The sequence below is a fragment of the Bos grunniens genome, chromosome 18 (assembly GCF_055505025.1).
Source record: "Bos grunniens cultivar Pamir isolate PY7600 chromosome 18, Bosgru_T2T1.0, whole genome shotgun sequence".
Taxonomy (NCBI): domain Eukaryota; kingdom Metazoa; phylum Chordata; class Mammalia; order Artiodactyla; family Bovidae; genus Bos; species Bos grunniens.
The window spans coordinates 47,441,249-47,464,028 of NC_141182.1; the positions used below are offsets into that span (position 1 = coordinate 47,441,249).

General features: G+C 42.4%; 1 protein-coding gene across 10 annotated transcripts; it reads left to right on the plus strand.

Annotated features, from left to right (window-relative positions):
* The first annotated feature begins 1,373 nt into the window (after nucleotides 1–1,373).
* Nucleotides 1,374–22,432, plus strand: LOC147353735 (zinc finger protein 568-like). 10 transcript variants are annotated; one of them, XM_086352115.1, is made up of 8 exons: nucleotides 1,374–1,510; nucleotides 4,744–4,982; nucleotides 5,251–5,306; nucleotides 8,955–9,081; nucleotides 11,441–11,536; nucleotides 13,274–14,077; nucleotides 21,842–21,974; nucleotides 22,312–22,432. In XM_086352115.1, the coding sequence occupies exons 2-7, from the start codon at nucleotides 4,934–4,936 to the stop codon at nucleotides 21,961–21,963; spliced, it is 1,254 nt and encodes a 417-aa protein (XP_086208241.1). In that variant the 5' UTR covers nucleotides 1,374–1,510; nucleotides 4,744–4,933; the 3' UTR covers nucleotides 21,964–21,974; nucleotides 22,312–22,432. The 10 variants fall into 10 exon arrangements, with proteins under 10 accessions (XP_086208241.1, XP_086208242.1, XP_086208243.1 ...); XM_086352116.1 differs by having other exon boundaries at nucleotides 11,444–11,536; XM_086352117.1 differs by having other exon boundaries at nucleotides 4,851–4,982; nucleotides 11,444–11,536.
* Nucleotides 22,433–22,780: the final 348 nt, after the last annotated feature.

Sequence of the window (22,780 nt, forward strand, 5' to 3'; positions counted from 1 at the left end):
CAGAAAAACCAGATGGACAAACCCTTGAGATTACACGAAATAGATGTCCAGCCAGCTTCCAGTTGCTCCTGGAATTTCACACTGTTCCAGGTTTAGCCATCAAGAAAAGTCTGAGCCAGAACTGTCCAGCTAGGCTGTTTGTGAATTCCTGACCCAGAAAAACCATGAAAGATAATAAATGATTGCTGTTGTTTGAAACCACTAAAGTTGAAAGAACAGATATACAAACAGACAATGCCAGATTGTATATTATAATAGAACTCTGACCCACAAAATCTGCAGAAACCAGAAAACCAAACTACAAACTTGGCAGCAACCAGTGCAGAACTCTCATGACTTGGTCAATAACTGCTAGCTTCCCTATCTTTCGCCTCTGCTTCCAACTCAGAACCAACCGGAGAAAACCAAATCACCACCTCCAAACCAACCACAAAAGTTGCACTTTTTGTAGTTGGCTCACCTCTAGCTTCTCTTGGACAATGACCTCCGATCAAAATACACCTGAAGCCTTCCCTTTGTTTTTTCAGTATAAAGCTTTGCCTGTTCCCTGCCAGTTCCCTGCTTTTGAGTCAATGACAAACATAAGCAGTGGTGGCTGCAATACTAGTAATTTGAAGCAACCTAACAAAAATGAGATAATACATTAATTACATAGATGGCCTGTAGAATTTACAAAAATACATTAATTACATAGATGGCCTGTAGAATTTACAAAACATTGTGGAAGAACACAATGTTCAATATATATGATTTTAAAAGCAGGTTAAGAAGACAAATAGTGAAGGACAGGGAAGCCTGGCATGCTGCAGTTCATGCGGTCTCAGAGAGTCAGTTGGGACTTAGCGACAACAAAGAGGACAAATATTTATATGAAAGGATATAAGCTTAAGAGCCTCCTGGCTGGTCCTAGTGGTAAAGAACACTCCTGCCAACGCAGGAGAGGCAAGAGAGGTGGGTTCGATTTCTGGATCGGGAAGATCCCCTGGAGGAGGGCATGGCAACCCACTCCAGTATTCTCGCCTGGAGAATTCCGTGGACAGAGGAGCCTGGCAAGCTACAGTCCATAGGGTCGCAAAGAGTCCTGCACGACTGAAGTGACACAGCACCGCACGCATGTAAGCTTAAACACAGTTATGCCTGAATCGAGAAATTACAGGTGTTTTGTTATTTCTGGTTGTAGACAATAGGACGAGGCGCTTGTCTGGTTTTGTGTTTGTACGCCCAGCCCTCGCAAGCTAGCTGTTTCCACGTGAGACCCGGAGCTCACCTGCTCTGGCCTCGCCACGCCCGGATCGAGCCTTGGGGCGGGGCTTGGAGAGCTTCCCGGCCTGCGCAGGGGCTTCTGGGAGATGTGGTCCAGCCGCCAGGCCTCCGCGCCCGCTTGCGCCCAGACCCCATCGGCTGGGCCTTCTGGGTCGGCGGTGCGGGTGTATCGGGCTCATTGCGTGGAACGAAGGCTGGTGAAGGCCCTGTGGCGGCCTCCATGCCCAAGATCTCCAGGCCTAGAGAGGTGAGTCCCCCAGTTTTACTGGCTGAAGGCAGCGAGAATAGCCGAAGGTCCCCGGATCGTGCGAAAGGGGAAGGCGAAAACCGAAGGTCCGGGAGTCGCGGGGTCTGATGGGGGACGCAGGGAGCATCTTGGTTTTATTGAAATAGGGGTGAATCTCTACGACAATGGTCCCGAGGTTGGTGGCCTGCAGGCATCCATGGGTTGAGGGACTGGAGGGCAGGGTTCCTTGTATTTGGGAGACAGCCTATGCCGGGCATTTTGGTTGGCGAGGCAGCTGGGGCTTTGCAACCCCAGGTTGATGGGGAAGGGACAGTGAAACAGGGTCCAGGGCTTTGGGAGTGTTGACTGGAAAAAAAACCTCACAACCTAAAAGTTTATGTTTTATCTGGTGGCCTTTCTCACATGGCTCTCAGGGACTGCTCTGAAGAGCTAAGGAGGAGCCAGGATTATAGGGGTTTTGTGAGAAAGCCCAGGTAGTTAGAACAAGAAACGATTACTGTTAATTAGAAAAAAACGGACAGCTAAAGTTAATGAACTAAGCAATTTTCTTTGTATGAGGAAGTGCAGGAGTCTGGGCTTCCTGAAGTCATTCCTTTGATATGCACCTTAACTATCTAGGGTAAATATGCCTGTCTCCGGCTTGATACCGGTCAGGGTGCACAGTCGGGGCTGGCTGCAGTGGCTGCTGACTAGCTGGCCACAACATCCTTTGTTTACTTATATGGCAGGCAGCATTCTTAGTCCAGAGGGGCAGCTTATGGGGCTGTAAATTCTTAGGTGTTTATGAGGGCAGCTAGATGTGTGGAGCTGTAGAGAGGAGTTAGGAAGTGCCCCTTGGTTTGAGATGTAGTAGGGGTCAAGAAAGTGTTAGTCGCTCGTCGTGTTCGACTTGTGCCACCCCATGGACTGTAGTCCACTAGGTTCCTCTGTCCATGGAATTCTCCAGGTAAGAATACCGGACTGGATAGCCATTCCATTCTCCAGGGGATCTTCCTGACCCAGGGATCCAACCTGGGTCTCCTGCGTTCCTGGCAGATTCTTACTATCTAAGCTAACAGGGACGTCGTGAGGTTTGGTGTTTATGGTGACAATATATTCTGGTGTCTCTTATTTTGGAGATAACTTGGACTTTGAGGAGGCGGGGCCAAAATCTTGTATCCTCACTTTTGTTGTAGGTGCTCCTGTGAAACCACATTCATCTCTGACTCAGTGGGCTTTTATTTTTTTAACACTTCTTTTAAAAAAAATTATTTTAATTTGGCTGTGTTGGGTCTTAGTTGCTACACACATGATCTTAGATCTTCCTTGTGTCATGCGAGATCTTTAGTTGCGTCATCAGAGCTCTTGTTGAGGCATATGGGATCTAGTTCCCTGACCAGGGATCGAACCTGAGCCCCCTGCATTGAAAGCACAGAGTCTTAGCCACTGGACCACCAGGGAAGTCCCTCAGTGGGCTTTTTCTATAAGTGAGCCTAGGGATGTGTTATTAGAGGGATGGGCAGATTGTCTTGGACACCAGGATGGGCTCTTCTCCAGCCAGGCCCTCTATGGATTGCCAAAGGCTTGCTGCCACTTTGCATCTGAGAAACTCCTGAGCTCAAAGTGGTCAGCAGCTTCGCTAAGCTCCCTGATGCTTTGGAGTTGAATGACCTTCCCCTGGGTACTTGCCTCTGGGGTAGCGAAGCCAGGAAGGTCACACCTATGGTCACTGCCATGTGTATGCGTGCTTAGTCAATCAGTCGTGTCCGACTCTTTGTGGACCTATGGACTGTAGCCCACCAGGCTCCTCAGTCCAGAGGATTCTTCAGGCAAAAATACTGGAAATGCTCTGGTCATGCTCTCCTCCAGCAGATCGTCTCAACCCAAGGATCAAACCTGCATCTCCTGTATCTCCTGCATTGCAGGCAGATTCTTTACCCACTGAGTCATTGGGAAGCCCTCAATCACCTCCCCAGTTATCTGCAGAAGAGAATTCTCCACACTCTTGACCAGTGAGGACCGAAGGGGAGTTGTAAGTCCTTTCTTGTCTCAGTGGAAATTACAGTTCCAGGTGTAAAAGGTGGAGGTATCCCAGTTGGGAGTTTGGTATCACACATGACATGTAAGTCACTGGCCTGGCTGTATCTCTGCAAAGCCCTTCTGAGTGCAGACACATGATAAACTACATATATTTAAAGTGTTCAATTTTATATATTTTGACATTTCAATATACTCATGAAACCCATCATCTCAGTCAAGATGACCAATATATCTTATCACCTCCTAAAGTTTCCTTGTTCACTTTCATAACCATGCTTCCTGACCCTACCTGCCCCCTCCATTTGATGGACACAATCAAATTGCTGTCCTCCAGAAGACTGTACCTACTTACATTCTAAAAGCATAAAAGACTGATCATTTTCCCACAGCCTCTCTAACGAGAAGCTTTTCGGATTTTGAAACATTTATTGATCTGATAGCAAAAAAAAAAGAAAAAGAGAAATTCAAGAATTTCACAAGTTTGCCTTTTGAGAATTATAGATCTGTATCCCAAAGGGCTTCTCTGGTGGCTCACATGGTAAAGAATCTGCCTGCAATGCAGGAAACCCTGGGTCAGGAAGATCCTCTGAGAAGGAAAGGGCAACCCACTCCACTACTTTTATCTGGGAAATCCCAATGGACAGAGGAGCCTGGCAGACTACAGTCCATGGGGTTTTGAGAAGTCAGACACAACTGAGCAACTAACATCCCAAAGTGGGGCTTCCCAGGTGGTGTAGCGGTAAAGAACCCGCCTGCCAATGGAAGAGATGCAGGAGATAACTGGTTTGATCCTTGGGTCAGAAAGATCCCCTGAGGGAGAAAATGGCCACCCACTCCAGTATTATTGCCTGGAGAATTCCATGGACAGAAGAGTCTGGTGGGCTACAGTCCATAGTGTCACAAAGAGTTGGACATGACTGAATGACTGAGCATGCACGCATGCATCCCACAGTGGGAAGTTTTCAGGAAATCTTCATGGAGGTGGCAGCATTTGCTGCCATGTGACTGGATCAACCTGTGAACCTACAGTCTTGAGAAAGTCAGAGCCGGGTACCCCTGGGAAGTAGGGGCATGCCTTGTACACAGTGGATGCTTAGTAAATGTTTATCACCTTAACTATACTTCAGTTCATTAACAACATCCTCACTTAAATAGAGAGTCCAGGCCCTAACCTGAAGTCTGGGCTGCTGGGACATCTCCTCTCCTGCCTACAGGAACAAAACAGCTACCTGAGCATGAAGGCCGCAGGAGGCCCCCCACATGCAGGAGTTCCGTCTTTCGTGGAGACAACACCTCCTGAAACTCCCTCTGGATGTTCCAGGTGGAGCTTGGAGAGGCTGAAGAGAGATTCCCCCAGCAGAGCCACTGGGCTACGGGGATTCCCTTCCTAACAGGGCGGGCAGGATGTGGGGCCACGTTGAAGCTGGAATGACCTCAGAGGCTAAGGAAAAAGGTGAGAGTTAAATCACTGCTGAAGCACATAGTAGGTATTCAGTGAGTGTTTGGGGGTGCTGGGGAGAAAGTATCGGGGTCGAAAGGCTATCTGTGAAAGTATAAAGAGGAAAAATCTTTCTAGGGGAAGGTGTGTCAGGTAATGGTAAACGAGAACCAGTGTCACCAACTGAATATAACATGCCCCCTTCTCCCTTCTTGATAACTAAGATACTGGTCTATTTCAGTGAGCTAAGTTCATTTTTCACAGCTTCTGTCTTTTTACGCAGCACTGCCTTCTGAAGACTCTGTCCTTCAGGAAGAGGAGGAAATGCCCAGATTACAGGTAAATTAGAGTCTGCCTTCTCTCCCTGAAAATATCACCCACATACCTCATTTTGAGGGTGTTGGGAGAGGAAAGCAATCCAACACGTATATTGTGCTGGCTCTGGGCTAGACTTATGTTACTCCAGTTTCTCAAAATGTCTGAGCATTGCTGGTAGGAGTGTAAAATAGTATAATATACTTTGAAAAACAGTTTTAGAGTTTCTTATATAATTAAGCACACACTTACCATTGACCCAGAAATCCCATGATATTTACCCAGAGGAAATGAAAATATATGTCCACACAAAAATCTGTATGTGACTAGGGGCTTCCCGGGTGGCACAGTGGTAAAGAATCCGCCTGCCAATGCAGGAGACACAGCTTCGACCCCTCGTCTGGGAAGATCCTACGTGCCGCGGAGCAACCGAGGCTATGCACCACAACTATTGAGCTTGTGCTCTAGAGCCTGGGAACTGCAACTATTGCACCTACTAAAGCCCATGAGCCCTAGAGCCTGTGCTCTACAACAAGAGAAGCCTCTACAGTGAGAAGTCTGCGCACTGCAACTAGACAAGAGCCTACGTGCAGCAACGAAGACACAGCACGGCCAAAAATAAATAAAATTATATTAAAAAAAAACTGTATGTGACTATTAGCAACTTTGTTTATAATAGCCCCAAACCAGAAATGACCATCTGATAAGTAGATAAACAAAATGTCTTATTCCATATAATTAAGAACTACTCAGTTGAAAAAAAAAAAGAACAAACTGCTGATTCATGTAACAACTTGAATAAATATCAAAAGCATTAGGCTGAGAAAGATAAGCCAGATATGAAAGATATGCCAGATAAAATATAAGGTAAAAGATAAGGCAGATATGTGCTGTGTACTTCTCAGGGTGGGACCTGGGGCCCTTTGCTCCAGTGATGCAGGGCTTACACCTGGACAATGTCTCCTTGAGCAACAAAATGCTAAAAAAATATAAGAGACTAAAAATAACTGCAATAACTGTGCATACACAGTTGGGGCAAATTCTGGACAAAAGATACATAAAGGGCAAAAAACCCCAACTGCCACCTCTGAAGAGCTCGGAGCAAAACCAAGGTGTTGGGAGCAAAAGCAGGTCTTAGACATGCCCCTTGCACACAGCATCAACAAAGGGGTAGACAGAACACCTAAGCCATTCCTCCTGCCCAACCACTGGACACACCCCTACTCTCATCCTGTATAAGGAACCAGCTCTGGGGAGGGAGCCAGTGAGCGAGCAAGGGAAGGCTTTACTTGCTTTTAGTCTCCTCTGCTGCTGCAGGAAACCCAATAAGGCCTTGCTTGAACTTCTTATCTAACCTCTTGTCATTTTCTGTTGATTGGGAAAGGCCAAGAATCCTGGTCGATTTCAGTTCCATTTATACGAAATTCTAGAACAGGCTAGATTAATCTACAGTGACAGCAGATCATTGGTTGTTGAGAGCAAGGAGTCAGGACAGGGAATCAACTAGGAGCAAACAACACAAGGGAACTTCCTGGAGTGATGGAAATGATCTATATCATGATTGGTATGTGAGTTACACAGGGGTATTCTTTCGTCAAAACTCATCAGCTGGTATACTTAGGGTTCATGTTCGTTCACTGGGTATTCAACCTAAATGAGAAATAATTTGTGAACAGAAACAACAAACAACTCACCTCTCAAAAAAAAAAAATCTGTATGGTATACAGGAAATAACTATTTCAGAGAAGAAGAAGGCAGTTCAAAGAAGGATTTCTGGGTTTTTTACCCAGAATCGCCTGTTTTTTAGTGCTTCAGCTTTGCGCGAAGGACCGTGTAGTCTGGCTTAACACTCTGTTTGCCCCCGTGTGCTCCCATCATCCCCACCTCATGAGTTAATAGCCCTTTGCAAGCCTCTTTTCCTTATTCTTTATTTGGCAGGCTTAACATTTAGGCCAAAAATGGACCAGAGACCAGGCTGCTGCGGTGCGACACTCTTCTGTTGTCTGATCCTTGCGCCATCCTTGATTTCCCCTCATAGCCATTCTGTGTCTTCTCTTTATGCTCTGAACAAACCCCTCCCTAGGAAAGAACCCATGTTTCCCCATAATGATAGCCACTATTCTGACTTTTCTTTTTTTTTTTTTTTTTCTATTCTGACTTTTCATACTGTAGATTAGTATGATTTTGAACCTTTAAAATAGAAGCTGGATACATACAGTACTCTTCTGTGCCTGTCTTTTCTCAATGTTTGTTGTGAGATTGATCTGTGTTATTTCATGTATATATAGTTTATTTTCGTTTCTTGTAGAGCAGTAATTTCCAAAGCTTTTTGGTATCAGGACTCCTTTACAGTTTTGAAAGTGGCTTTTGTTATGTGGGTTATCAATATTACCAGATCAGAAGTTCAAACTAACAAAACTTTAAAGTATTTATTAATCCATTCAAAAATTAATCCATTATAGTTAATATCACATTTTTTTTAAAAAAACCTTATTTTCCAGACCAAAAAAAATTGAAAGAATGGAAATGTTTTGTATTTTTGCTAACATCTTTAATGTCTGCCTTAATAGAAAACAGCTGTAATCTTGTATCTGCTTCCTCAGTTTCTTTGTTGCAAGATTGCACATCATGTAGCCTCTGAAAAATTTGTCTCTTTCACTGTAAGAGAATGATAGTGGATAAGCCTAATAATATCTTAGAATTATTATTGAAAATAATATTAACTGTACAGACACCACTGACAAGAGCTCAGCGATCCTCATGGGTCCCTGAACCACACTTTGGGAACTGCTACTGAATATTAATCCTTCATGCAACCATACCAAGAGTTTGTATATCTTTCTACTGTGGATGTGTGAGTGGGGATTCGGAGTCCAAAATAAACGTTGTTAGTATATAATCATCAGAGGGAGGTTTCCTAGATAACATGTCTCATTAACCAGAGTCCTTATTTTAGATCTCTGACTTGCTCCTTCCCACACGACTGTCCACTCCTTTTTCTTGCCAGCTGGAACTCCCCACTTTCCTCTGTTCACATTTTAACCATCCCACAAGGCTAGTACCTGGCTTTCTCCAGGGTACCTGCCTTCATGGCCCCAGTCTACCCTAGATTCTTTCTCCAGACCCTTCCCTGAGTAAATCTCAAAACTGAGATTTGTTGTGTGGATAGCACCTCTGGAGTTATATAGCCTTTCATGTGCTCTGGTTGAAATTGACTCTTCTTACCAGAGAAACTTTAAGGGCTGAAAAGTTTTGTTTTTTCTTTTTGTTAAATCTGCCTCTTGTATCTTTTCCATGTTCTATATAAGCAGTCCCCAATCTTTTTGGCACCAGAGACCTGTTTCATGGAAGACAGTTTTTCCATGGACCGGTGCGGTGTAGGGGTGGGGGATGATTTTAAGATGGTTCAAGCAACATTACATTTATTGTACTTTATTTCTATTATTACTACATCAGCTCCACCACAGATAATCAGGCATTAGATCCTAGAGGTTGGGGCCCCCTATTCTACATAATACAAACAGATGCATAGTTGTGTACCTAAGTGAGTCTGATTCAGGACCCTGGAGACTGCCAGGACCACATATAGATGTCAGAATTCATTGGTGCTCATCAGCTGCATTCCTCTGTGAGGATAGGTATACCTGAGGATAACCATGTTTGTTCTTTTAGGAGCTAGTGACATTCAAGGATGTGGCTGTCGACTTTACCGAGGAGGAGTGGCAGCATCTGGACCCTTCTCAGAGGCACCTGTACCGAGAAGTGATGTTGGAGAACTTTGGGAATCTCATCTCCTTGGGTGAGAATCACATCTTCTAGAACCCATCTGATCTCCTGCTAGTTCAGTTGTATGGAATAAATCCTGAGGGGATTTGCATTTAGCGGTCCACATATTCCTGATCCCTTATGGTAGTGGGTATCAGATTTGAGAAAGCATAAAGATACCTGGGATGAAGGTGAGAGATGCCAGTTCCTATCCAAATTAAAGGAGACTAAAGAGATAAGACAGCGCTTCCCTGGTGGCTGAGATGGTAAATAATCTGCCTGCAGTGCAGGAGACCTGGGTTTGATACCTGGATATCGAATTTGGGCACAGAATCATTACTGCCTGTTCAACCCCTTGAGAATTATTACTGTTGTATATTGCAAATAGGGCTTCCCACATGGCGCTAGTGGTAAAGAACCTACCTGCCAATGCAGGAGATGTAAGAGATGCAGGTTCGATTGCTGGGTCGGGAAGATCTCCTGGAGGAGGGCATAATCCCATGGACAGAGGAGCTTGACGGCTTATGGTTCCATAGGGTTGCAAAGAGTTGGACACAACTGAAGCAAGTTAGCACACATACAAATTGCAAATAGGCCTCTTCACTGAAGTTCCCTGGAACTCCTAGAACAATTTTTTTGTTTTGAGAAGCAAAATATATATTTATTTGTTTATTTGTGTGTTTCTGTGTATGCTGCTGCTAAGTCACTTCAGTCGTGTCCGACTCTGTGACCCCATAGACGGCAGCCCACCAGGCTCCCCCGTCCCTGGGATTCTCCAGGCAAGAACACTGGAGTGGGTTGCCATTTCCTTCTCCAATGCATGAAAGTGAAATGTGAAAGTGATGTCCCTCAGTCGTGTCCGACCCTCAGCGACCCCATGGACTGCAGCCTTCCAGGCTCCTCCATCCATGGGATTTTCCAGGCAAGAGGACTGGAGTGGGGTGCCATTGCCTTCTCCGGTTTTTGTGTATATATATTTATATATGTATGTGTGTGTATGTATATATACATATGGGATTTCCAGGTGGCTCAGTGATAAAGAACCTGCCAGCCAGTGCAGGAGCCACAAGAGACTCAGGTTCGATCCCTGGGTCAGGAAGAACCCCGGAGAAGGGCATGGCACCCAGCTCTAATATTCTCCCTGGGAAAATTCAGTGGAGAGAGGAGCCTAGTGGGATACAGTCCATGAGGTCACAAAGAGTTGGCCATGTCTGAGCCACTGAGTTTGCATGCCTGTGTGTGTGTGTGTGTGTGTGTATATATATATATATGTATATGTGTGTATATATATATGTATATGTGTGTATATATATATGTATATGTGTGTATATATATATGTATATGTGTGTATATATATATATGTATATGTGTGTATATATATGTATATGTATATGTGTGTATATATATGTATATGTATATGTGTGTATATATATGTATATGTGTATATATATGTATATGTATGTGTGTATATATATGTATATGTATATGTGTGTATGTATATGTATATGTGTGTATATATATGTATATGTATATGCGTGTATATATATGTATATGTGTATATATATATGTATATGTATGTGTGTATATATATGTATATGTATATGTGTGTATGTATATGTATATGTATATGTGTGTATATATATGTATATGTATATGTGTGTATATATATGTATATGTGTGTATATATATATATGTATATGCGTGTATATATATGTATATGTATATGTGTGTATATATATGTATATGTATATGTGTGTATATATATGTATATGTATATGTGTATATATGTATATGTGTGTATGTATATGTACATGTATATGTGTGTATGTATATGTATATGTATATGTGTGTATATATGTATATGTATATGTGTATATATATGTATATGTATATGTGTGTATATATATGTATATATATATGTATGTGTATATATGTATATGTGTGTATATATATGTATATGTATATATGTGTATGTATATGTATATGTATATGTGTGTATATATATGTATATGTGTGTATATATATGTATATGTGTATATATATGTATATGTATATGTGTGTGTATATATATGTATATGTGTATATATGTATATGTGTGTATATAGTATATGTATATGTGTGTATATATGTATATGTATATGTGTATATATATGTATATGTATATGTGTGTACATATATATATGTGTATGTATATGTGTCTATATATATGTATACATGTGTATATACATATATAATATACATAAATATAAAATGTAGTTTTGATGCCTAACGGTTTTATTCACCTTTCCCAATGTTGTATTCACCTTTTACGAATACCAGAAGATAAGATTTGACTTGTGGGAGGGTCCTTGTCCATACCACATTGCCCTAATCAACATGTCTTTTGTCTCAAGCAGGGCATCTGCTGTCTGAACCAGAAATGATTTTCCATTTTGAACAAGAAGATGATGTGTGGATGGAAGAAACAATACCAAGAAGCTCTTATTCAGGTGAGTACCAGTCAGCCAGGAGAAAATGCCATTAATAATCCTATGAATCCACAAAGGGGTGGGTAGCAACTTTAAAAACATGTATTATTTGACTTTTTATGCCAATAATTTAATTGAAAATATTAAATATTTACTTGATTGGAGGTAAAAATAAATAAATAAATAAACAAATAAATTTATTTATTTATTAAAGTGGTAATAATAAATAAAGTGGAGGTAAAAATAAATAAATACATAAATATATATTTATGTATTTATTTATTAAAAAATATATATACTTTAAGCATTAAATGCCTAAACTCCAAAATGCCTTTGGAACCAAACTTACCATCTTGTTGGTTCCTCATTATAACTTTTGACAGAGACTTCCCTGGTGGTCCAGTGGCTAAGACTTTGTGCTCTCAGTGCAGGGGTGGGGGCCAGGTCTAGTCCCTGGTTGGGGAACTGGATCCCACATGCCGCAACTAGGAGTTCACATGCCATAACTAAGGCCTGTTGCAAATAAATAAATATATTAACAAAAAATACTTTTGACAGATGTTCACTCCATATTTGTATGAAAGTTCTATTTTTAACTTTTTGATAACTATGCTTTGACAGCATTAACCCCTTTGTAGCTCATGGAATTTGACTTGGTGTTTCTAGTAACATTTAATTTCTTTAACTAAGGAAAAGCTCTGACAAACCTAGACAGTGTATTAAAAAGCAAAGATATCACTTTGCTGACAAAGGTGCCTATAGTCAAAGCTATGGTTTTTCCAGTAATCATATGTAGATGTGAGAGTTGGACCATTAAGAAGGCTGAGTGCTGAAGAATTGATGCTTTCGAATTGTGCTGGAGAAGACTCTTGAAAGTCCCTTGGACAGCAAGGAGATCAATCAGTTCTAAAGGAAATCAACCCTGAATATTCATGGGAAGGTTGATGGTGAAGCTGAAGCTCCAATACTTTGGCTACCTGATGTGAAGAGCTGACTCATTACAAAAGACCCTGAGGCTGGAGAAGATTGAGGGCAAGAGGAGAAGGGGGTGATAGAGGATGAAATGGTTGGATGGCTCAATGTACATGAGTTTGAGCAAACTGTGGGAGATGGTGAAGGACAGGGAAGCCTGGCATACTGCCAGTCATGGGGTCACAAAGAGCTGGACCCAACTTAGTGACTGAAGAGCAACTACTAAGGAAAAGGTTCTCAATGATCTTCCCCATACCTTTGAAGCAGAAATGGAAGGTGTAAAGTAAGAAAGACAGAGACCAGCAGCAGCACTTCTTTATTCAGTGAAGTTTCTCTGCCTGACCACTACTGTCTGAGTGTTCAGGAGCACCGTGCAGCCTTAGACAAAACCACCACTCACTTTCTTTTTTTCTCCTCAATATATATATTTTATTTGTTATCTATTTATTGGCTGTGTGGGATCTTTGTTGCTATACACCGGCTTTCTCTAGTTGTGGCAGGTGAGGGCTACTCTGCAGTAGTGGTGTACAAGCTTCTCACTGCAGTTGCTTCTCTTGTTGCAGAGCCCAGGCTCTAGGCATGCAGGTCAGTAGTTGCAGCTTGCCAGCTCTAGAGTATGGGCTCTGTAGTTGTGGTGCAAGGGCTTAGTTGCTCTGCAGCACGTGGGATCTTCCCAGACCAGGGATCAAACCCATGTTCCCTACACTGCAGGGTGAATTCTTAACCACTGGACCACCAGGGAAGCCCCCCATGCTCACTTTCATCATCTAATTTCCTTTGTCCCAGGAGTCAGGGATGAGAATGATGGGATCCTGTCTTGGCCAGTATCTCCAGGAGAAAAACTCTATAACTGTCCCCAGCATGGCCAAGACTTCAGCCAGCTCAGAAACCTTCTAATTCACCAGCAAACCCATATTGGAGAGAAGCCTTCTCCATATGCCATGTGTGGAAAAGCCTTCAGTGAAAGGACAGCGGACCTTAACCTTCCTGTGCTCCTGCCAGGAGACGAGCCCTACCAATGTATGGAGTATTCTGGAGTCTTCCACTCAGGATCTGCTCTGAGAAGGCACAAGAAGGAGCACATGGGAAAGAAACCTCACACGTGTGAGGAATGTGGGAAGGACTTCAGCCGGAGCTCCAATTTGTCCATCCATCGGCGAGTGCACACAGGTGAGAAGCCCTATAGATGCAGTGTGTGCGGAAAGGACTTCAGCCGCAGCTCCAACCTCTCCATCCACCAGCGCATCCACACAGGTGAGAAACCCTTCAGCTGCCATGAGTGTGGAAAGGACTTCAGCCGCAGGGCAGCCCTGCAGATCCACCAGAGTGTCCACACAGGAAGGAAGCCCCACGCTTGTGAGGTATGTGACAGGCGCTTCACCTCGCGCTCTGCGCTGGCTCGACACCAGCAGGGCCATGCAGGAGACAAGGCCTATCTGTGCGACACCTGCGGCCGGGGCTTCAGCCAGAGAGCCAACCTCTACCTGCACCAGCGTGTTCACACGGGAGAGAGGCCGTTCCGGTGCGAGGCCTGTGGGAAGTGCTTCAGCTGGAGCAAGGACCTGGGTATCCACCGGAGAGTCCACACGGGTGAGCGGCCCTACAGATGTGCGGCTTGTGGCAGGGACTTCAGGCATCACTCAGCCCTCAAGAGGCACCAGAGGGTGCACACAGGGGAGAAACCCTACCCATGTGCTATATGTGGGAAGGGCTTCAGTCAGAGAGTCCACCTGCAGATGCATCAGAAGGTGCACTGACGGGAGAGGCTTCCAGGATTGGGCTCTGCACACGCAGGTGTCTTCCATGGGCAGGGCCAATGCCAGGGCATAAGTGCTGAGGTGCACAGCATGGAGCCGGCTTAATGATGTATGGCATTTGTTAGTATTTATACTGAAAAGAAGGGGCTTCCCAGGTGGCTCAGTGGTAAAGAATCTGCCTGCCAGTGCAGGAGACACGGAAGACTCGGGTTCGTTCCCTGGGTTGGGAAGATCCCCTGGAGTAGGCAATGGCAACCCACTCTAGTATTCTTGCCTAGACAATCCTATGGACAGAGGAGCCTGGCGGGCTATGACTCACTAAAGTTGGACACGACTGAGTGACTCAGCATGCTCTCATATATAAAAGAGGACACATCAACAGCACTTAGATAGATGGAGAAATATTGAAAGAACACCTCCAGCCCTCCCAGAAGATCTCTGTGTGCTCCTTTCCACTCACTGCCCCACAAAGGGAATCACTATCCTGACTTCTAAAACTATAGATTGATTTTGCAAGTTCTAGAATATCATATAATTGGAAGTACACAATATGTAATCTTTCATATAGGACTTGATTCACTCAGTGTTTGCATCCCTGTGTTGCATGTATTTAGAAGTTCATTTCTATTATTACCGAGTAGTATTCCATTATATGAATGAACCATGGTTTGTCTATTCACCTGTTGATGGACATTTACATTTGGACTATTTCTAGGTTTTCCAGGTTTTGATTGTTATGAATAAAGCTGCTGTGAGCATTTGGGTACATATCATTGTGTGGACATAAACTTTAATTCCTCCTGGGTATATACTTAGGAATAGAATTGATGGGTATTTTAAAACTTTTAAAAGACTGGGCTTAGAAAATTTCAAACAAATACAGAAGTAGAACAGTAACAAATACTCATGTCCCCATCATCTAGCTTCAGTAATCAAGTCCTGATGAATTTTGTTTCCTCTCTTCCACCCTGAAGTAGTTTACAAGCAAATCCTATTCCAGGATATTTTGTCATCTTTATATCTTCAAAAAATAAATACTTGTTTAAATTTTTTTCCAAAGACTCACTCTATGTAAAACTTTTTTTAAATTAAGGTAAAATTCAAACGAAAAAATTCACCATTTTAACTATTTCAAAGTATATTATTCAATAATTTTTAATACATTCACAGGGTTGTATAACCATCACCACTATCTGATTCCAGAATATTTTCATCAGGCCAAAAAGAAACCCGGTTACTATTAAGCAGTCATTCTTCATGCTCCCCTTCCCCCCGCATCTGGCAACCACTAATCTACTTTCTGTTTCTATAGATTTGCCTGTTTTGGGCATTTCATATAAAAGGAATCAGACAATATGTGCCCTTTTATGTCTTGGCTTCTTTCATTTTATTAGAATAATGTTTTCAAGGTTCATTTATATTGCAACATATATTACTCCTTCATTCCTTTTTATGGCAAAACAATATTTCATTGTATGAATATACAATATTTTAAGATCTATTCTTTTTTTTTGTTTTACTTGACTGCACTGGGTCTCAGTTGTGGCACTCAGGATCTTCAGTCTTCCTTGCAGCATGTGGGATCTTTAGTTGTGGCATGCAGTATCTTTAGGAAAAAACCACTTCATGTTGTATAATGTTCATTTTTTGTTTTTGATAATTGTACTATGGTTATTTCTGATGCTAACATTTAGGGAAAGATGCCAACACACAGAAACTCTCTGTACTATTTTTGCAACATCCAGGGTACCTTGTAGTAAAAACTTGAATACTGGACTTCCCTGATGGACCAGTGGTTAAGAATCCACCTGCCAATGCAGGGGACATGTGTTCACTTCCTGGTCTGGGAAGATTCCACAGGCTGTGGGACAACTAAGACTGTGTCACAGCTATAGAGCCCTCACGCTAGAGCCTGTGCTCTGCAACAAGAGAAGCTACCACAATGAGAAGCCCGTACCCCACAACCAGGGGGTAGGTCCTGGTTGCTGCAACTAGAGACAGCCTGCATGCAGCATCAAAGACCCAGCACAGCCAAAAAATAAATAAAGGTTCTATAAAAATTTTTTTTAATTGGTTACTTATAGAACCAAGGGGTAGAGGTAGTAAAGCAAATAGGGCAGACTGTTAGAATGAGCCTAATTACACAGAGATGTGAGAGGTTATTACTTCTTTAAAAGCAGTCAGCAAAATAACTTGGAAATAAAAAATGATATCACTGAAATAAAAACAGTATAGTAAGTGGGCTGGATGGAACAGTGAACAGTTTAAGTTGAACTTGTTGAACAAGAAGATAGATCTGAGGAATTTGCTGGATACAGTGGAAATGGCAAGTATGAAACAACAGCTGAAGGTCACGGAGGAATCTGAAGATCTACTGTATTCTCATCTCACAGAAGTTCTAGAAGAAAAGAACAGCCAACAAGAAGGGGAGGAAAACATAGTCTGTTTTTTGCATTGCAGACAAATGGTCCAAGGGGCCACAAACAGTCCTGAGTGTCATGTGTTGGCAGCTGTGGTAGAAGTAGACACCTTCATGGGTGGCTTCTGGGATAGGATGTTTACAGACAGTCTCAGTGCCCATTAAAAGTTGAAACTCACAGGCTCTTTGGTGAGTATTTCCAACCTAGAACTATAGTCACACATCACATAAATGAACAAAGGTAAACATTTTTTAAATGCTCAGTACAGCGTTGCAATGAAAACAAAGCATTGAAAATAATTTAAATATCCACTAGTACAGGAGTGGATAGATAATGGCTCATTTTTACTATGAAACAGTATGAGGCTTAAAACAAAACCAGAAATATCTGTAATATTTTTGTGTATCAAGATGGGAAAATTCCCAGGAGATAATGTTAACTAATCAAACCAGGTATAAAACAGTATGTATAATTTATGTACATAAAATTAAACTACCTATTCTATAAATGTTGTATACTATTAAGTAAGATTATTAACATTTCAGTTCAGTTGGTCAGTCATGTCCAACTCTTTGTGACCCCATGGACTTCAGCATGCCAGGCTTCCTTGTCTATCACCAACTCCCAGAGAGAGCCTACTCAAACTCATGTTCATTGCATCAGTAATGCCATCCAACCATCTCATTCTCTGTCATCCCCTTCTCCTGCCTTCAATCTTGCCCAGCATCAGGGTCTTTTCCAATGAGTCAGTTCTTATCAGGTGACCAAAGTATTGGAGTTTCAGCTTCAGCATCTGTCCTTCCAATGAATATTCAGGATTGATTTCCTTTAGGATGGGCTGGTTGGATCTCCTTGCAGTCCAAGGGACTCTCAAGAGCCTTCTCCAACACCACAGTTCAAAAGCATCAATTCTTCGGGGCTCATCTTTCTTTATAGTCCAAGTCTCACGTCCATACATGACTACTGGAAAAACCATAGCTTTAACTAGACAGACCTTTATTGGTAAAGTAATGTCTCTGCTTTTTAATATGCCATCTAGATTGGTTATAGCTTTTCTTCCAAGGAGCAAGTGTCTTTTAATTTCATGGCTGCAGTCACCATCTGCAGTGATTTTGGAGCCCCCCAAAATAAAGTCTGTCACTGTTCCCATTGTTTCCCCATCTATTTGCCATGAAGTGATAGAACCAGATGCCATGATCTTAGTTTTCTGAATGTTGAGTTTTAAGCCTACTTTTTCACTCTCTTTCACTTTCATCAAGGGGCTGCTTAGTTCTTCTTTGCTTTCTGCTGTGTGGTGTCATCTGCATATCTGAGGTTGATCTTTCTTCCAGCAGTCTTGATTCCAGCTTGTGCTTCATCCAGCCTGACATTTCACATGATGTACTCTGCATATAAGTTAAATAAGCAGGGTGACAATATACAGCCATGATGTACTCCTTTCCTGATTTGGAACCAGTCTGTTGTATTAACATATACACACTATTATTTATAAAATAGATAGCCAAGAAGGACCTACTGTATAACAGAGAATATACTCTTTTGTAATGACCTATAAGGGAAAAGAATCTGAGAAAGAATACATATAATGCAAATATATATTTATAACTGAGTCACTGTGCTGTACACTTGAAATATGACATTGTAAATCAACTATGTGTGCAGGCTCAGTTGCTCAGTCTTGTCCGACTCTTTTGCAACCCCATGGACTGTAGCCCATCAGGCTCCTCTGTCCATGGGAAAATCAAATATGCTTCATTAAAAAAAAACAAAAATAAGACCAACACTAAAAAATGTACACACAAGTAACAATTACTTAGAAAATGTAATAAATAATCACAGTATAAGTCATTATAAAGCTAAGTAAAAACTTAGAATAGGTCTGAGATTAGGTCTTAAAATACAGCCTCAGAATAGGTCTTAAAAAAAAATTATGGAAGATCTATTTGAATAAAAGTTTAAGATTTTACTGAAAGACATAAAAGGTCTGAATGAAAGGAAACAAATACCATAGTTCCTGATAGGTGAATTTAATGTTAAAAGTGTCTGTTCTTTCTAAAATAATCTATAAATTCTAGGCCATTTCAATCAGAATCCCAGCATCATTACTTCAGTGGAATTTGACTAGCTCATTCTGATACTCATTTGGAAGACAAAATGGGCTTGCAGAGCCAGAAAAATTTTGGAAGATAATTATATAATGGAAGGACTTGCCCTACCAGAAGTCAGATTGTCTGCAGAACTTCACAGTGGTATTGGAACATTAACAAACATGGGAAAGGGAAAAGGTGACTCTAGTAAATGGTGTTCGGACAATTGTTTATCCATCTGGGAAAAAAATAGTTACACCTCTACCTGTGCTCAGTCACTTCAGTCATGTCCGATTCTTTGTGATGCTACGGACTGTAGATCACCAGGCTCTACTGACCATGGGATTCTTCATGCAAGAATACTGGAGTAGGTTGCCATTTCCTTCTCCAGGGGAATCTTCCCAACTCAAGGATCAAACTCTCGAGAATCAAACCCCCCTCTCCTGCATTGGCAGGTGGATTCTTTACCACTAGCGCGGGTCACTCACAGCAGAGGTCTAGCCTCCAGGCTTCCAATTGGTTCATTTGTTGTTGAGAGGCCCTGCCCTACCCAGTCATTTACTGTCCATTGGTACCTCCCACCAGGCCTCCCCTTGGCCCCTGCTGCAGACCAGACAAAACATATGTCCACAAAATCTTGCACATGAATTGTGGATATGTTTTTATTTCTCCTGAGTATATACCTAAAAGAGGAATTGCTGGGTCACTGTTACTTCTTGAAGCATCTGTTTTCTGGGGTGAGCAGTTTGGTTTTAGCACCTTGGAAGGCACTGAGGTGGATAAACTGGAATGTGGGTCTCACAGTCCTTGTCACTAGGAGGGATGTGGCCTGCATTTCATCTTACATATGTGGAAGGGGCACTGTGAAGTCAAAGGGAAAGTGTTAGTCACTTGGTGGTGTCTTGACTCTTTTCGACCCTGTAGACTGTAGCCCGCCAGGCTCCTCTGTCCATGGGATTCTCTAGGCAAGAATACTGGAGTGGGTTGCCATTTCCTTTTCCAGGGTATCTTCCTGACCCAGAGATCGAACCAGGGTCTCCTGCATTGCAGGAGGATTCTTTACCATCTGAGCCACCAGGGAAGATGTATATAAGGATAAACCTAAGGAAGTTTATTGATTGATTTTGAAACTCTACACAACAATTGTAAAGGAGATAAAAATGTATGGATTAAAATAGAACAAAAGCATATTCTAGTTAAAATCCTGTTTTCCCCATCTTCTGGTGTGGGGTTCTGTACTGAAGAACGGCAAGGTTTTTACCCCTATTTTCTGCATAATACTATACTATAATAATATTATTTGGGGAACAGTCTCCTAGTGGAAGAATGGGGTTCTAGACTCAGTGGGTAGGGATTAAATCAAGGGGCCCGATGGGTCTCTGGGGAGGCCAAAAAAAAAAAAATGCAGGAAGGCCAACGTCCACTTTGAAATGAAAAATTTTAAATACCCACACAAAGAGGAGTTTACTGAAATGAAACCTGTCGGTTGTTGTTGCCTAAAATGCAGCGTTGTGCTCAGACCTGAGGTGAACTGTGGAACATTGAAATGGCTGTCACTTGAATTAAATGCAGTGTCTGCTGCCAGCCCACTCTGTAGTAATTGCTGGTTGAAAATGTGCAACCTGCCCCTGGGTTCGGTTTTGCAAAGGGGCCCTTCACTGAAAGCATCTGTTTGATCTCTTGCATTAATATCTCCACTGTCCTTTCCTTCATTTTATTACTTCTGATTTATTAGCCCATTGATGAGACCGGCTGTATGCAAAATTGAGTCTCATTGTTAACAGGGTCTTAGCACTTGGAAAATGCTGGAGGTTCTCCAGCGTCAAATGTAAATTTCAGAGAAGGAGCAACCAACAGCGTGAAGGGTTGACTGTCAAGTCAGACTTGGGTGCCCAGCACAAGAATTCTGGTGCAGAGATCCACAGATTTTGTTAACGTTTATAGGCACATACCGTCCCAAAGAAAAAAGAAATGCAAGAAGGCAGAGTGGCTGTCTAAGGAGGCCTTTCAAATAGCTGAGAAAAGAAGAGAAGTGAAAGGCAAAGGAGAAAGGGAAAGACATATCCAACTGAATGTAGAGTTCCAGAGAATAGTGAGGAGAGATAAGAAAGCCTTCTTATGTGAACAATGCGAAGAAATAGAGGGAAACAATAGAATGAGAAAGACTAGAGGTCTGTTTAAGAAAATTGGAGATACCAAGAGAACATTTCATGCAAGGATGGGCACAATAAAGGACAGAAACAGTATGGACCTAACAGAAACAGAAAACATTAAGAAGAGGTGTCAGGGATACACAGAAGAACTATACAAAAATGGTCTTAATGACCCAGGTCACCATGATGGTGTGGTCACTCACCTAAGCCAGACATCCTGGAGTGTGAAGTCAAGTGTGCCTTAGGAAGTATTACTATGAACAAAGCTAGATGGAATTCCAGCTGAACTATTTAAAATCCTAAAAGCTGTTGCCGTTAAAGTTCTGTACTCAACATGTCAGCAAATTTGGAAAACAGCAGTGGCCACAGGACTGGAAAAGGTCAGTTTTCATTCCAGTCCCAAAGTAGGGCAATGCCAAAGAATGTTCAAACTACGGTAGAAGTGTGCTCATTTCACATGCTAGCAAGGTAATGCTCAAAGTCCTCCAAGCTAGGCTTCAGCAGTACATGAACTGAGAACTTCCAGATGTACAAGCTGGGTTTAAAAAAGGCAGAGGACCCAGAGACCAAATTGCCAACATTCATTGGATCGTAGAGAAAGCAAGGGAATTCCAGAAAAACATCTACTTCTGCTTCATTGACTATGCTAAAGCCTTTGACTGTGTGGATTACAACAAACTGGAAAATTCTTAAAGAGATGGGTATACCAGACCACCTTATCTGTCTCCTGAGAAACCTGTAAGCTGGTCAAGAAGCAACCGTTAGAACTGGGCATGGAACAACAGACTGATTCACAATTGGGAAAGGAGTACTGCAAGGCTGCCTGCCGTCCATGGAGTGGCAAGGAGTCGAACAGTGTCAGCGAAACCTCCCCCTCCCTTGCACTTGGGTTGACTAAGAGCGATGTCTATACTTGAAGGTATCTGCTTTCTTGCAGCCTTTGTGTTGCCTGGAAACCGTGTCCGAGCAATAACAGTTGATCGTGTTTCCCATTGGCTACCGTTCCCTGAAGCCCTCCCTCACAAGGTGCCAGACGAGAGCAGGGCCAATCCTGCCTGACTGCGCTAAATGTGAGTTGGAAGCGGTGGGTAATCCTGGCAAGAGGCTACGGAACGTGGGAGGAAGGAGGCTTGGCGGGCAGGGGGAGCGTCCTCAGGGTCCTTCTGGGAAGTCGGCTCTCACGGGGGAATTGGGGACTCTGGCTGGGAACACTATTTACCACGTAGTGGTAAATTCCGAGCTATCTCCAAGCCCTTCCCGTTTCAAACTGTACTTGGTGGGCGCCCAAGCCCTTTGGACAGATCCACATGGTTTCCTCGCTTCCAACTCGCAGAGACTGGGGATTAAAAGTAAAATCGGGAGGTTTTTCAGCTCACTTGAGTAAAGTACGCTTTTGTTTTTCCGCAGGTGTCTTCTCTGGCAGAACGCCCTGGGAGGGGGTGATGGTGGTGGCAGGGGTTTGGGTGGGGTGGGGGAGTGGGAGGGTTAGCCGACGGGTTCAGGTTAAATAAAATAAATGCCTAATTAAGAGTGTGTTAGTACTCTGTGTATGTAGCTCCTCAACCTTTAAACAATCCTATTCTTGCTAGTTGTATTATTTAGTGGGATATCTTCTAATAATTAATAATAATTTGGAATGATGTTGTTGTTGATAAGACAAATTTTTAGTTTTGGTTGTCCTAACAAGTTCTTAGGTTTCATAAAACCTTGCTTACTTTGAGAAGTTGCTGTGAAAGTCACAGCAAGTTACTTTGAATGTTTTTTCTTTTAAAGGATAATACATTTCTGATTTTGGTATCTTATTATTAGTAATGATACCCAATTTCTTTAAAATTTTATTTTTTTGGCAGATGTATAGAGAATGGCTTTTGTGAAA

What these genes read in the sequence shown, in the direction of transcription:
- LOC147353735 (XM_086352112.1), top strand. Translation starts at nt 4,934, where the DNA reads ATGTGGGGCCACGTTGAAGCTGGAATGACCTCAGAGGCTAAGGAAAAA. An exon ending in TGGGAATCTCATCTCCTTGG is followed by an intron (nt 9,082 to 11,440) that starts GTGAGAATCACA and finishes TTTTGTCTCAAG; the next exon opens with CAGGGCATCTGCTGTCTGAA. An exon ending in ACCAAGAAGCTCTTATTCAG is followed by an intron (nt 11,537 to 13,273) that starts GTGAGTACCAGT and finishes CCTTTGTCCCAG; the next exon opens with GAGTCAGGGATGAGAATGAT.